At 32.7% G+C, this 14,335-nt stretch overlaps 1 protein-coding gene across 2 annotated transcripts in view; it reads left to right on the top strand.

The window, feature by feature from the left end:
- Positions 1–13,253, top strand: part of LOC143043458 (sialate:O-sulfotransferase 2-like) — a 31,400-nt gene extending 18,147 nt beyond the window's left edge. Inside the window, exons 2-6 of one of the 2 annotated variants that reach the window (XM_076215747.1) lie at positions 7,507–7,579; positions 8,568–8,586; positions 9,894–10,042; positions 10,581–10,728; positions 12,616–13,253. In XM_076215747.1, coding sequence (XP_076071862.1) covers positions 7,520–7,579; positions 8,568–8,586; positions 9,894–10,042; positions 10,581–10,728; positions 12,616–12,884 — 645 coding nt within the window. In that variant the 5' untranslated portion in view covers positions 7,507–7,519 and the 3' untranslated portion in view covers positions 12,885–13,253. The remainder of the gene's footprint in view (positions 1–7,506; positions 7,580–8,567; positions 8,587–9,893; positions 10,043–10,580; positions 10,729–12,615) is intronic. The other variant, XM_076215748.1, reaches the window with a different exon arrangement.
- Positions 13,254–14,335: the final 1,082 nt, after the last annotated feature.

Here is a 14,335-nt window from a genome sequence, read left to right as displayed (position 1 = left end):
GTTTTTTCATGGTTTTCTACGGTTTAAAATGGAATTTAGAATTAAATTATAAGAAATGACTGTAAGATTTGTTCTGTCTATTCAAAATAACATAAAAAATGTGGTGTACACTGTTAAATAACTCGCTACGCGTGTTATTCAGTGTGCACCAAATTTTTTATGTTATTTCTTCATAGACAGAAAAAATATTACAGTCATTCCTTAAATAGTTATTACGGTGAGGTCGAATTCCCTGTTATTTAGTCATCATCCACGCACGAACTTGTTTCAGAAAAATATATATCTTTGTTCATTAACCTCACTTTCAGGTATAGAGATGTGATTTTTTTTTCTGAGACAATTGCTTGTGATCATCTACAAGAACTTGCGATCACCCGATGTCAGTACTTCAGTACTTTGATTATTATGCTGTTAGGATAAACAAGATACCGATTAATAACGTCAACGAATTAACTTAGCCACCGTAAAGATCTTAAGTCCACGTCACCAAATATATCGTACGTCATACACTTACAGAACTATAGGCATTCCAATCCTATTTTCAATAGTTCAAAAAGACTTAGCAATATGGTATTTATAGATAGCTTACGGTATCAAATTAACAAAAACAACCCGAGAGGCTGAAGATACCAAGTGATGTCGAAAGAAACTTCAACACTGCATGGCAAAGAAAAGAAAGACGAAGAAAAACAAACAAGTTCACAAAACACTAGAGAGAAAACTAAAGACTGTGCAACACGAACCGTATACAAAACTCGAGGGATCTCCGTAACCTGGAATCCTGAAGAAATATTTTCGATTTTGCAAGCTTCAATTCAAATATAACTATATTCGAACCGGAAGTTCGCTTACGGTATTGAGAATATTGTATCAAAGTCCAAGACTAGGAATCTCCGGTGCTATAAAGCGGCTCCTGCTCCCCTAGTACTACCCGTCGTGTTTCTCATGATAAAGACACATTCGTTGTTGAGTCTCATTCGGTGATGTCACAATTCAGTAAAAGAGGGCAGGATGAAGGGATCGTGGTTAGGACATTTGGAATATCTTCGAGGTCACCTGTGACTTAGATATTCCATAACGGCTCACCAGATCGTGTTGGCGACCGTAACACTTCCGCAGGGTTGTATCAAAACGTTACCACTTTGGTATGACTACTAGTATTCAATCCATTATTATTCTCTTCATTTTTGGAGATAATGAATATCATAAAAGAATCAATTTTCTCAATTGTTTTGTTTCTCATTTTTTGTCTACTGGTTACCTTAAACAAAACGCACTAGTACGGAGTTAGGAAGTGAAAATATATCTATTTTGGATGAGTGTTGCCACTTAAGCAGGCAAGAAAATCTAGGAACTGAAATTGCCGAAAAAGTGAAATTTACACAATTTCAACAATTTTACACAAATTAAAAAAGTTGAAAGTTGCACGGGAAAGTTTTATATACATATTTCAAGATCGATTTAATATAAATGTACTAAAAGTGACTCATTAACCTTGCGGTATAGCACTGAACGACGTTTTATCGACCGTAATTGACTGGTAGATATTCTTAATGCATGCAATTTGTCAAAATAAAACAACTGTTGTACGACAGTAAAACAGTAAATTAACAGGTGTTAGATCCCAAGAGCTGGGATGTAAAATAGTTATCCCACTCGGATTGGGTGTGTCAGTGTAAGATTTCATATTTAGGGAGCTACCATTTGATTTTTATGGGGGGGGGGGGGGTTTGGGGCTGCATTTTTTTTTAGTTGTAATCTCTGTCCTGCCTTTTTATTTTTCACTCTATTCGGTCCTGCCTTTTTTTTATTAGTTTATCCTGACTTATTTTAACTAAATTGTCATCCTGCCTTTTTTTTTGCAAAGTGTCTCATCCTGCCTTTTTTTCAAAATCTTCAAAATTTGACTTTAATGAAACTGTGCCAATTGTAAAAAAATGTACCGATAAACGTTGTATGACTTGTCCAAATTTAATAGAAGGAAGTTCAATTTATTTCAAAAATGGAAAACATTTTACTGTTAAGCAAAATATGTCTTGTAAAAGTTCAAACGTCATCTATTCTATCATATGTTCAAATTGTGAGGAATTCTATGTTGGAGAGACAAAAAATTAACTGCGGACTAGAATGACTTTACATAGACAGCATACCAACCATGAAGATTTAACACTCATCAGGGCAAACGACCGTTTCCATCGTTGTTCTAATGGACGATTTAAATTATTTCCATTGTATATGGTCAATCGTCAAAATGATTTTCTCCGGAGGAAGAAAGAAGAATTATTCATAAACATTCTCAACCCGCGATTAAATGATAAATGATATTCTAATTTTAACGTACTAACATTTTAAAGTCTTAAAATGACATTAGTAGTCTCCCTTGTATTTGTTAACGTCATACTATTGTTAACGTCAATCAATTGTTTTATTTATTATTATATACAAGTCACATTACCTGAAGATCTGCGGAAGCAGTGAAAGTACTAGTAAAAAAGTGATGCATTGAAACCGTTATTATCTTTTAATAATTTTCTTATATGTGTGTTGTAAAAAAACAAAAGCCACACACACATACAAACACAAAACATGAAATATAAACACTTTATTGAAAACATTTTCTTAACGGAAAAAAAATTGTCAAGATAAAAAAGGTGCATCAGGCAGTGGTGAAAACATGACAAACAGAACCCACTCAAGTTGGCATTAATTTATGTTCAAATTGTATAATGGTGCACGAATATAATATTCGTTTCCTTTTCTTGTTTTGGTAATTCAAGTTATCGTTTGGTTGAAATGCACTAGAAAATAAAAATTAAGGGGAGCTATATTCGTCAGATTTGTCGAGAGATTTGTGCACATGAATGAAACAGTTGTCACTTGACGTTTAACTACAAACAAAATCAATCAACCGCCATAATAGATTAACAGTATACTATTCAGAAGAGAACCTCAAATACATTTTTTATTAAAAGTCACAAATGAATATTCAGACATGTCAGTGTTGGTACATGTACTTGGATGATGCGGCCTAATAGTTTCGTTTTACACACCCTAGTGACTGTTCAATATTATGAATACAGAGATGAAACGCTGACATTCTCAATGTATGCGGAAAAAAAATTGCATTAATTGTTTTCCTTATTGCTTACATTTGCCTCCCTACTAACATGTTCACAGGAGTGCCAGGAGCAGACATAATTAGGCGCCATCCCAACAGCGGTCATTTATTTTATACATTGAATCAAAAATATGGCTGATTTACTATGCGGATATATATAGATTTTTAAATTAAAGTGCACATATGCAGGTCAGTTTTTGGTCGATGCAGTCAAATAATTTTGTTGTATAAGTCAGCATGAGGTATCATATCTACTGAAATTTTGTTACGTATCAATATTTTGAATAAAAGGAGGACATGCTGAATTCCAAAATTAATGCGAACAAAAATTTGTTGTTATTATATTGCAATATTACTGTCCATTGTATTATACATTGAATCCTGGCATAAAAAATATGGCTTATTTACTATGCGGGTATACATGGTATATAGATTTTTAAATTAAAGTGCACATATGCAGGTCAGTTTTTGGTCAATGCAGTCAAATCATTTTGTTGTTAAAAGTCAGCATGAGGTATCATATCTACTGAAATTTTGTTACGTATCAATATTTTGAATAAAAGGAGGACATGCTGGCACCCTAAATTTATTCGAACACAAATTTGTTGTTATTGTATTGCAATATTGCTGTCCATTGTATTATACATTGAATCCTGACATAAAAAATATGACTGATTTACTATGCGGATATATATAGATTTACAAATTAAAGTGCACATATGGTCAGTTTAAAAAGATGCAGTCAAATAATTTTGCCGGACAAGTCAGCATGAGGTATCAAAACTACTGTAATTGTGTTACGTATTAATATTTTGAATAAAAGGATGACATGCTGTCACCCTTAATTTATGCGAACAAAAATTTGTTGTTATTGTATTACAATATTGCTGTCCATTGTATTGTACATTGAATCCTAACACAAAAGATATGGCTGGTTTACTATACAGGTATATAACTTTACAAATCAAAGTGTACATATGGTCAGTTTTAGTTGATGCGGTCAAATAATTTTGTTGTACAATCAGCATGGTCAGCATGAGGTATCAAAACTACTGAAATGTTGTTAGGTATCAATATTTTGAATTAAAGGAGGACATGCTGGCACCCTAAATTTATGCGAACAAAAAATTGTTGTTATTGTATAGCAATATTGCTGTCCATTGTAATATACATTGAATCCTGACATAACAAATATGGCTGATTTACTATGCTGGTATATAGATTTACAAATTAAAGTACACATATGGTCAGTTTTAGTTGATGCAGTCAAATAATTTTGTTGTACAAGTCAGTATGAGGTATCAAAACTACTGAAATTTTGTTACGTATCAAAATTTTGAATAAAAGGAGGACATGCTGGTACCCTAAATTTATGCGAACAAAAATTTGAAAAAATATGGCTGATTTACTATGCGGGTGTATAGATTTATAAAAAAAAGTGCACACATGGTCAGTTTTGGTCAACACGGTCAAATAATTTTGTTGCACAAGTCAGCAAGAGGTATCAAAACTACTGAAATTTTGTTACGTATCAAAATTTTGAATAAAAGGAGGACATGAAGGCACCCTAAATTTATGCAAACAAAAATTTGAAAAAATTTGCTGATTTAGTATGCTGGTATATAGATTTATGAATAAAAGTGCTCACATGGTCAGTTTTGGTCAACGTGGTCAAATAATTTTGTTGTACAAGTCAGCATGAGGTATCAAAACGTAACTAAATTTTTTATGCATCAATATTTTGAATAAAAGGAGGACATGCTGGCACCCTAAATTTATGCGAAAAAAAATTTGTAGTCATGTGTTAAAATGATGTATTCCTCTAAAATACGCTCTTTCATAGATATACATATAAATAAAGTGCAAATATGGTTGAATTTGGAATATATATTCAGTGCCCGTTATCATTGTAACCAAGATCGTTTTTTAATTTATAGATTGGCAGATCACAGATAAATTTGTGTTTCAAGCAACGTTTTATGCGAACTTTATTTTCAAATATTTGTATTAAATCCTGTTTATATATAACGGAAGTATTAGTTTTACTGTTTTCGATGTTTATACTACGAAACAAAGATATTAAAAAATATTTTTAAAAAATCGATGTAGAGCGGTCCTGGTTACAAGTTAACTTAGTGTTGAGCAGACCAGTCAAAAGTTAACTTGGGAACAGGTCTGGTTTCGATCGGATTTGTCAAAGCAAAAGTTAACTTTGTGGCAGGACTGGTCTCGAAGTTAACTTATGTTAACTTTATGGCAGGACTGGTTTCGAAGTTAACTTATGTTAACTTTACGACAGGACTGGTTCGAAGTTAACTTATATCAATAGCGGACCTGTTTCGAAGTTAACTTTTTGGCAGACATAAAAACAGTCCTAGGACCAAGTCCGCTTTTCAAGTTAACTAGATTTTGGTCCTAGGACTGGCCAGAGCAGTCCTAAATTTGGTCATAGGTTAACTTTGACCAGTCGAAATGACTGGTTATCAAGTTAACTTGCTGTACAGGTTAGGACTGCATCCATCTGTAACTCCGTAATTTGCTATCATTCTAACAAAAAGTTAACTGGAGATTTCTCGAATTACCAGACACGCAGAATCAAAAGACCTACCACTTCTAACTCAGGATGAGGGTAACTTCAAAATAGGATGGTTAGGTCGGTGGGTTTTTATCGGCCATGTTTTGAATTTTTTTCTAAATTGCCTGATCCTTACAAAGACTGGCACTTAAATGGATACTCAAAATATTAAGAAAAAATAAACTTGTAATGAATATATATGCTCAGTGCATTTTGAATGTTTAACAAATACCTGGCACTGGAAAAAAAAACCATTACGACAGGGATAATCCGTAATATATGTGTAATTCAGGTCTCAGACAGGGTATATATACTGTGACATTCCCGGCTTAGGGCCTCTGGCTATTATTAGACTATTATGTAGAAAATATAGATCAAAGGTCTTTTTTTAACTTGCCACTTTAAGAAGTCCCCCTCCCAACTTTTCAATGTACTCCTCTTCACTGATATGTATCAAAGAAATAAGCAATAATTTTATTCGCACACAATTTATAGACGTGAGAAGTGCTAGTGTTATCGCAAAACCCCTTATTTATTAAGATTAAATATCTACAAACATCGTAGTACATAAACCGGTATGCAAATTTATGTTCAATCTTTTTAATTAAGCCATCGTCTTTTAAATGCAAAATGTATTGTTTTCTAATTAAATCGTCATATAAGTCAAAAACAAAACAAACGTAACAAAAGAAACGGAATGGTAACAACCAGCTGTATAGTTTTGTCTGTACTTGTAGTCAGGCCAAGGTCCTCGTCTATCGCATCGAACTTGACTTGACTACTCATGCAGAAAAACTATACGGTGACGGTTGTTACCAGCCTGTTTTTGTTACCTTTGTTCTGTATCTAATACTGAATCATTTGCAAACAATATGAACTCGTTGAACCTGACTATATTGATAAGTTGACGGATAAAAGGCTCTAAAATGTTCTTTTTTGTTGTTTCAAACTCAATATAAGACATTCTTTTGCATGCCCTCCAAATAATCAAGATATAAAATGAGACTATGGTTTATAACTTACTAGTCAGACTAGACCATAGAGCAACTGGTGCTAGTTGCCAACTATAATACATATGAATAAAAGAGGATAGATGCATAAATGATCGAGACAGCAACCTAACAACAGCAAATAAACAAAGTGATACATCTAGAGGGCATCGTTCATTTAAAAAAAAAAAGACAGGTGTCGAAATTGGTAAACGGACAGAAAGTCACAGGACAAAAAGTCACAGGACATAAAGTCACAAATTTGGTAGGACAAAAAGTCACAGGACAAAAAGTCACAAATAATTTGTTGACAATTGTTTGAATTTATAAGAGAAATATCTTGAAATATTTACTTTTTAATACATATATTCAAATTAAAGTTTAGGAAATGTGTCATTATACTTGAAAAATCAAGAATTATTTAATTTTAATCATGCAAAAGATATATTTCTTGGCACAATGAAGCCATTTAAGTGCCAAGCCACTTTGACATTTTGTTTTTTTAACAATTATTTGATTATCTTTTATATATTTTTGATAAATTTTATTTTATTTGTTTACAAAGTTGGTATATATACAATAGTTAAAGAAAAATACAAAAATATTTTTGTAGAAATAAGCTGTTTTTCTTTAAAGAAAATAATCAGAAAAAATGAATTGTGACTTTTTGTCCTGTGACTTTTTGTCCGTGACTTTTTGTCTGTGACTTTTTGTCCTGTGACTTTCTGTCCTACATTCTAGAAATCAGCTGGTATTCAATTCGAGATTATTAAAAATTATACACAATCATAAACTATTTCTGTTTTATAGTTGCTTTTTTTCAGATTTGAAGGTGTCATGCATAGACTAATTGAACTAGTGATTTTGATATTTCAATTTGTACAAGTTGAATGTCAGGTAGGTCAAATAAACAGGAATCTACTAGTTTGTAACGTAACGTACTACGTGCTTATCAGCCGAGGGACAGGGTGGTTGGTAGTATGTTTTTCTTTCATTCTAAATATAGTGTTCGTACCACGAAATCATAACACTGTTTATTTTTTTAAAGAAGTGACTATTAAATTGATTGAAATGTCTCAATAAGAATGTTGTTTTTCTTCTCGCTGATATAATGATTTTTTACTTCAAAGTCGGGAATCCGAATATTTTTGTTTTGTTTAGAAAAAAAAATAAAAAAAATATTCTCAACTCCGAGTTAAAAGAGGGGTTCCCTTTTTAACAACGTTACAGAACAACATTTTATATCTTCTCTCAACACTAAGAAACATTGAGTAAACACAAAAACAAAAAGTAAAGCAAATCTAATCAAAACAAAAGAACTCAAATCGAGATTTAAAATTTCCTAAAATAGAAAGGACTGATAAATATCTTTTTCAGAATGAAACATTGCTGTTCATTGCACTGATGAAATATTGTAGGTTGCACTTCTGTAAATAAAAACAATGCAATTTCCGAAAGGAACTTCTTTTACGGCTAAAACTGTGCCACTTTTATTATAAAGTTTCGTAATAAAATATATCATTTCATCTTGCTCAGGTTTGCGGAAAAGTTTTGATATCGGTAATTTCTTGTTCTTATAAAATTGAGAAAGGAAATGGTGAATATGTCAAAGCGACAACCACCCGACCATAGAGCAAACAACAGCCGAAGGCAACCAATGGGTCTTCAATGTAGCGAGAATTCTTATGACTATCCACTGTTTTAAAATTTTAAAATTCTTTCATAATTCATTCATGGATGGCACATACAGTTCGAAACATGTTGTCCATGTGGTGGTGAAATTGTTTATATTTAAGTGAACAAACCATTTAATATATATAAATGTACAATGACGAACGACACGGTTAATACTACATTTATAATCTTCTTTGTCTATATGTTTCAGTGTTCATACTCAGCTCTAGGTAAGTAAATCATACACATTGATGTCGTTATATTTACCTCTCTTGATTGAACAAATACAAATAATGCTTTCTAATATGTAAGTGGTAACTGGATTTGATTATACATTCTTTTATCCACGTTTTGTTATTCGAATAATCAAGAGGCCTCGGTGGCCGAGTGGTCTATTATAACGTCCATCTACGTTATAACTAGCCTGTCAACACTGAGCCAGTGCGGCAGGTGTATTTGACTCCAATTTCAATTAACTAGGACTGTCACCTTTCCTGCTGAAAGTCGGTGGTTCACACCGGACACTCCGCCTTCTCTACAAATTAAATACTGACCGCCATGAAATAGCCAATAGTGATGTCTGTGGCGTTAAACATCAACAACCAATTAATCAAAAGATCAATCAAGTTAAATGATAGAACATCTAAATCTAAAAATATAGTAGTGTAGCTCCGCCACATGTTTTAATAATGCATGTTGTAGTGACCTCATTAGTGGTTGTATTTTATCATATATGTTTTTGTCAATAAGATATGTTGATGTCAATGTGTTAATTGCTTAACAACCAGTGGCGACTATTTATGTATATTGAGAACGTGAACACATAAACAGTAAATCTATTGGTATAACAAAGACGTATGCTATGATCAGAAATGGGAAAATTTTCAACCAGAACCAAAGGACGCGAATGTAAACAGTGATAGGTCATCATACGGTCTTGACATTGATGAAAATCGCTTCCGTATAGTAAGAAATATAAGCTCAGGCATGAAATAAACAAAAAAAAAAAAAACAATTGGCCTTTTCAGAATCTAAAGAATCATGGGTAATTTCATTGTTCGTACCCCAAAATGAAAATAACGTCACGTCATTGGTTAAATTTCCATTGTTTATGACATTTTTAACCAATCACGACGTTTTGGTTTACACTTTTGAAAATATTACCCAGGATGCATTAGATTCTGAAACGGCGAATTATGATTGCACATAGCAAACAACGAAAATCATATTTAGGATTACAAGCTCCTGACTTTGGAAAAGTACATAAACAAATGTGACGGGGTAAAACATGTTTATGATCTAACCTTTCACGTCAATATAATACTTCCATGGTTATACATGTACATAAATAAAAAATGGGTTGACCAGGATGAACTTGAGATGGGCGGCAATTTGGACTGTCACTTGTAAAAAGAGGATATGTTGTGTAGGGGTCTCGGTGCAATAGGGGAAATGTTTACTTTTCTTTATATATGGGCTATGAAAGAATAAAATCAAAAGGCAAATGATTAAACTGTAATGAAAATGACCTTTTCAGGACATGCAGATTACATAGGCTGTTTTGTAGATTCTGATCCTATCAGAAAGTTTCCCTATGTATATGGAGGCATACATTTTGTAAGCCTGACTATTGACTTCTGCATTCTTGGATGTGCAGATGATGGTTTCAAGTATGCAGGAATGCAGGTAATTGTTATACATTTTCACATTCTATTCATGTTTCGTAATAATTTCACAATTTTGATTGGCAGAAAACAATCAACTGGTGTTTTATAGTGTGAATATTTAAATCATAAATAATGGAACGCTTATTTTTTAAACTTCTTTTTCTGCTTTTAACATTGAAGTTTAATTAAAAGAATCAATGGTTTATTTTTTTTGCTTAGAAAAAAGTTTACACGCATTCAATGTCAGTTTGACTGCTGTGCTTGCTATTTTCATTCTTTGAACGCCAAATCAAAAACAATTCACACATTTATTTTTGGACATACAAACAAACTTTCTGGCATAAAACAGAAAAGGTATATGAACTAAATAGCCAAAGAATTCCAGGCGCAATTTATGAAACATTAGAAATCATTTCCATAAAAGAGGTCTTGTGAAGCATTAATATGAGAAAATGTGGCAACTAAATATAGATAACAATTAAGACATTTAAACACCTCAACAAGAAATGTTTTAAATCTCTTATTCTTTTTTGAAATCTCGCAGTTATTCTTTTCAGTCTCGGCAATGGTGTCATTGTGGTAATGATCCATACTCAGATCTTGCAATCCACCCAAATGTCAGCGATTCAGAATGTAGTACACCGTGCTATGGAAACTGGTCACAGATGTGTGGTGGGGAGTGGAGACTTTCTATATATCGTATCAGTACGGTTGCTTTGTTTTTATATTTTAGGCCTACATTATATTGCACATTTACAGAATAATTGTGTTAAACATTAGTTATTGTTATGTAACTGTATGTCATTTAGTTATTTAAGGAATGACTGTAATATTTTTTCTGTCTATGAAGAAATAACATAAAAAATTTGGTGCACACTGAATAACGCGCGGGGCGGGTTATTTAACAGTGTGCACCACATTTTTTATGTTATTTCAAATAGACAGAAAAAATATTACAGTCATTTCTTATAATGTAATTCTAAATTCCATTTTAAATCGTAGAAAACCATGAAAAAGTTGATGACGTCATGGTCACATGACTGAATTATGTCTATGGGCTGATAACAAAATAACGTCAGCCAATCAGAAGACGCGTTACATCCAAAATTAAATTATTAATGTATAACTTTAATTTATAAGAGACTTATGCAATACGCATAAAGACAGCAACCGTACGACACAACAAAAACAAAGAGACATCTTAAGGCTAGCACACGGCCTTCAACAATAGACATAAGGTTTCTTTCATCGCAACATGAGACAAAAACATGTGAAAAATATAACAGATTGAGACTAACAAAGATCTGTCATTCACTTACTTGCATATGTAAAATTATTGTAGCTTATACCCTTTTCACTTCATTTATTATTTATTGTGGCACAGATTTTAGTTAAGGGTCAATTATCTGATATAGCGTGGAATTCTCTCTAAACGTTTCACGTTTGAAGTGGTTCATATTTATTCCTGGAACAACATCAAATAAGTAGTTTCTTTTGCTGACTGTGTTTTTTTTTTGTCTTTCATCTTTTTTATCTTGTAGTTTAGTTATATTCTTTATTTGGGTTTGTCATATTTGTATGTATTTGCGGGATATTTGATTTCAAAATGTTGCATCATACTTTAGATATATGTTTTACTGTTCACTATACATTAAACCGTTTTGTCTGGTTCTTTTCTATAAGACAATTTTCCGAAGTGTCGTTTTCTACACTCCACTCCAAAACAATACAAGGACGTGAACAAAAGAAAAGAAAGAGAAACTAAAAAGTAAGGAGACACCAAAGAGGCATTTAAAAATAAGAAGTCGAAAAATCCCTGTCAACACCATGAACAATAGATAAAGAATGAAAAAGACAATCACGTATAACAAAAATACACGTAAGATTGAAGATCACATCGAAAACTGGCGGGTAACTGAGATGCTCCGAAAGGATAGGTAGTTAAAGCTCCGTTAGTGAAATCTGTTGTGTTGCATGTGACTAATAAAAAGAATTTGGGCTGTCTCATTTCCTGACCAGTCATGGATGATGAAAGGATGATAGGAATTTATCATATCTGTGATAGTCATTTCATTATAGTCATCCAAATCATGATTGCGTCTGAAAAATTTTCAAAGATGACTTTAACGGCAACTTTAGGAAATCCTTGTTTTATAAGTAACCGTTGAAGCCATCTTCGAAAAAAATTCAGACGCAATCATGATCTGGATTAACCTAATGAAGTAACTACCTATCTTTCCTTGGCAATGTGGTCAATGAGACAAGTATCTACAAGAGATCAAAGGACGTGCATGTCACTGTACTGTACTGTACGATCATCAAAAATGAAAAAAAAAACGTATGTCAGTAAACTTGTTCTTATTGTTCTTAAACCCATAATCTTTTGAATCAAAAGAATGGACATATAGTGTTAGAAATTATATCTGTAATAAGATTTACAACTGACCAGGCATACATTGTGTATAACAAAGAATGTAAAATACAATTAAAAAAATCCTATGGATGTCATGCAAAACAAACACAAGCTTGGTTCAAGAAGTCCATTGTTGAATGTGATTATAACTAATACAAAATATTGTATTTAAATTGTAGGGGAAGTCCTTAGTACTCCAACTTTTCAACAGTACGGTACTGCATTCTATGGAAAAAACATTTCAAGTCAGCCAACCAAATCCCAAGTTATTTACACAACTGGCATAAAAGCTAAAGTTTACTGTGCGAGGGTGTGTGGAGAAACCATTGACTGTAAATTGTTTTCTTTTTCCTCACAGAGTAAACTCTGCAGCCTGTTTGAGAACACTATAAATCTTTGTGAAGCCAATATAATGGACCCTAACACTTCAATCCATCTGCTTTTATGAACAGTTATGACTGCCTTATTTAGCTAGCCTCCCAGTTTTGTAACAATTTATTCACCAGATGCCTTCTATCATTTAAAGTTCTAGACATCTGATTTTTTATTCACTGTGCAATTTTTGTTTTACTTTTACGACGCATAAACTGTGAAGAAAGGCCATGTAGACAATTTTGTACACCGAAACACTAATCTAGATATGGTAGTAGCAACACTAGCAAAAGCTTGTTTTTCTTCTTGTTTATAAACTTATATGAATTCATTCTGAAAGCATTGTACGTTTATTTCAGTTAAAAAAGTAAGCAGGAGGGGCTCGTGAGATGGGTTGGGCGTTGTTAACCTTCTTTGAGAACAATAAAGATTTAATTAAATTGTTTTTTGACATTATCTATTGATATGGATATTCACTATTACACATTCTTAGTTGTAACTTGTATGACCCCTTTAGAACTGACTGGATACTGGCTTGACAAATTAAGACAATTCAACACTGATTAGGAAAAAATTAAGCACCATTTCCGAATTGATTTTACGTTTTGACGGTTAAAATCTCATCGAGTTGGATGATTAGTCAAGCACTGGTAATAGAAAAGTACAATATAATACTTCCATGCTTTGATAGACCACCCCTCCCCAAGAAAAAACAAACCGGAAAAGGAAAAAAAAAAAGATATTTTTCCTGGAAAGAAGATTTATCATTAAATAAACAAAACACAAAAAGATGGACTACGCTTTTTCCGAAATAGCCTTCCCATGATAAACTAACCGTTTGGTAACGGGTATATGCCCACGTGATTTATAGATAGTACGTCATGCTTTAACACGTAATTTATAGATAGTACGTCATGCTGTAACACGTGATTTATAGATAGTACGTCATGCTGTAACACGTGATTTATAGATAGTACGCCATGCTTTAACACGTGATTTATTAACTTTGTACTTGTTTGGCTTTATAACTATTTTGATCTGAGCGTCACTGATGAGTCTTATGTAGACGAAACGCGCGTCTGGCGTATTAAATTATAATCCTGGTACCTTTGATACTATAGATAGTACGTCATGCTATAAAACATATCTGTAAAACTATATTGATCTTCAGCATAAATTCATTGCTAATTGAGGTATGATTCTTGGATTTGCTTGTCCTGAAAAGCATTACAGCTATCCACATTGAAGCATTGCTATCATTAATTTATGAATTAACAAAACTAAGCACTCACGGCCGCTGATTGTGTTTTAGTAAGACAAACCAAAGAACAACTTGATCGCGTTGCTAGTTATATCAATTTTCTGTGTGTTGAATCAAAATGCTATAGTACAAACGGGACAGACGATCCCTTTAATAAAGCGTCTGTACATTTGATACACTCTATTCCTGTGGAAAATTGAAAGATTGTATTAACGAACAAAGATCACGTTACTAAATTTTTGGACATTATATTACTACACACCTTA

Source organism: Mytilus galloprovincialis, chromosome 8, assembly GCF_965363235.1.
Source record: "Mytilus galloprovincialis chromosome 8, xbMytGall1.hap1.1, whole genome shotgun sequence".
Taxonomy (NCBI): Eukaryota; Metazoa; Mollusca; class Bivalvia; order Mytilida; family Mytilidae; genus Mytilus; species Mytilus galloprovincialis.
Note: the sequence above shows the minus strand (reverse complement) of the source record. Positions and strands in the feature narration are given on the sequence as shown.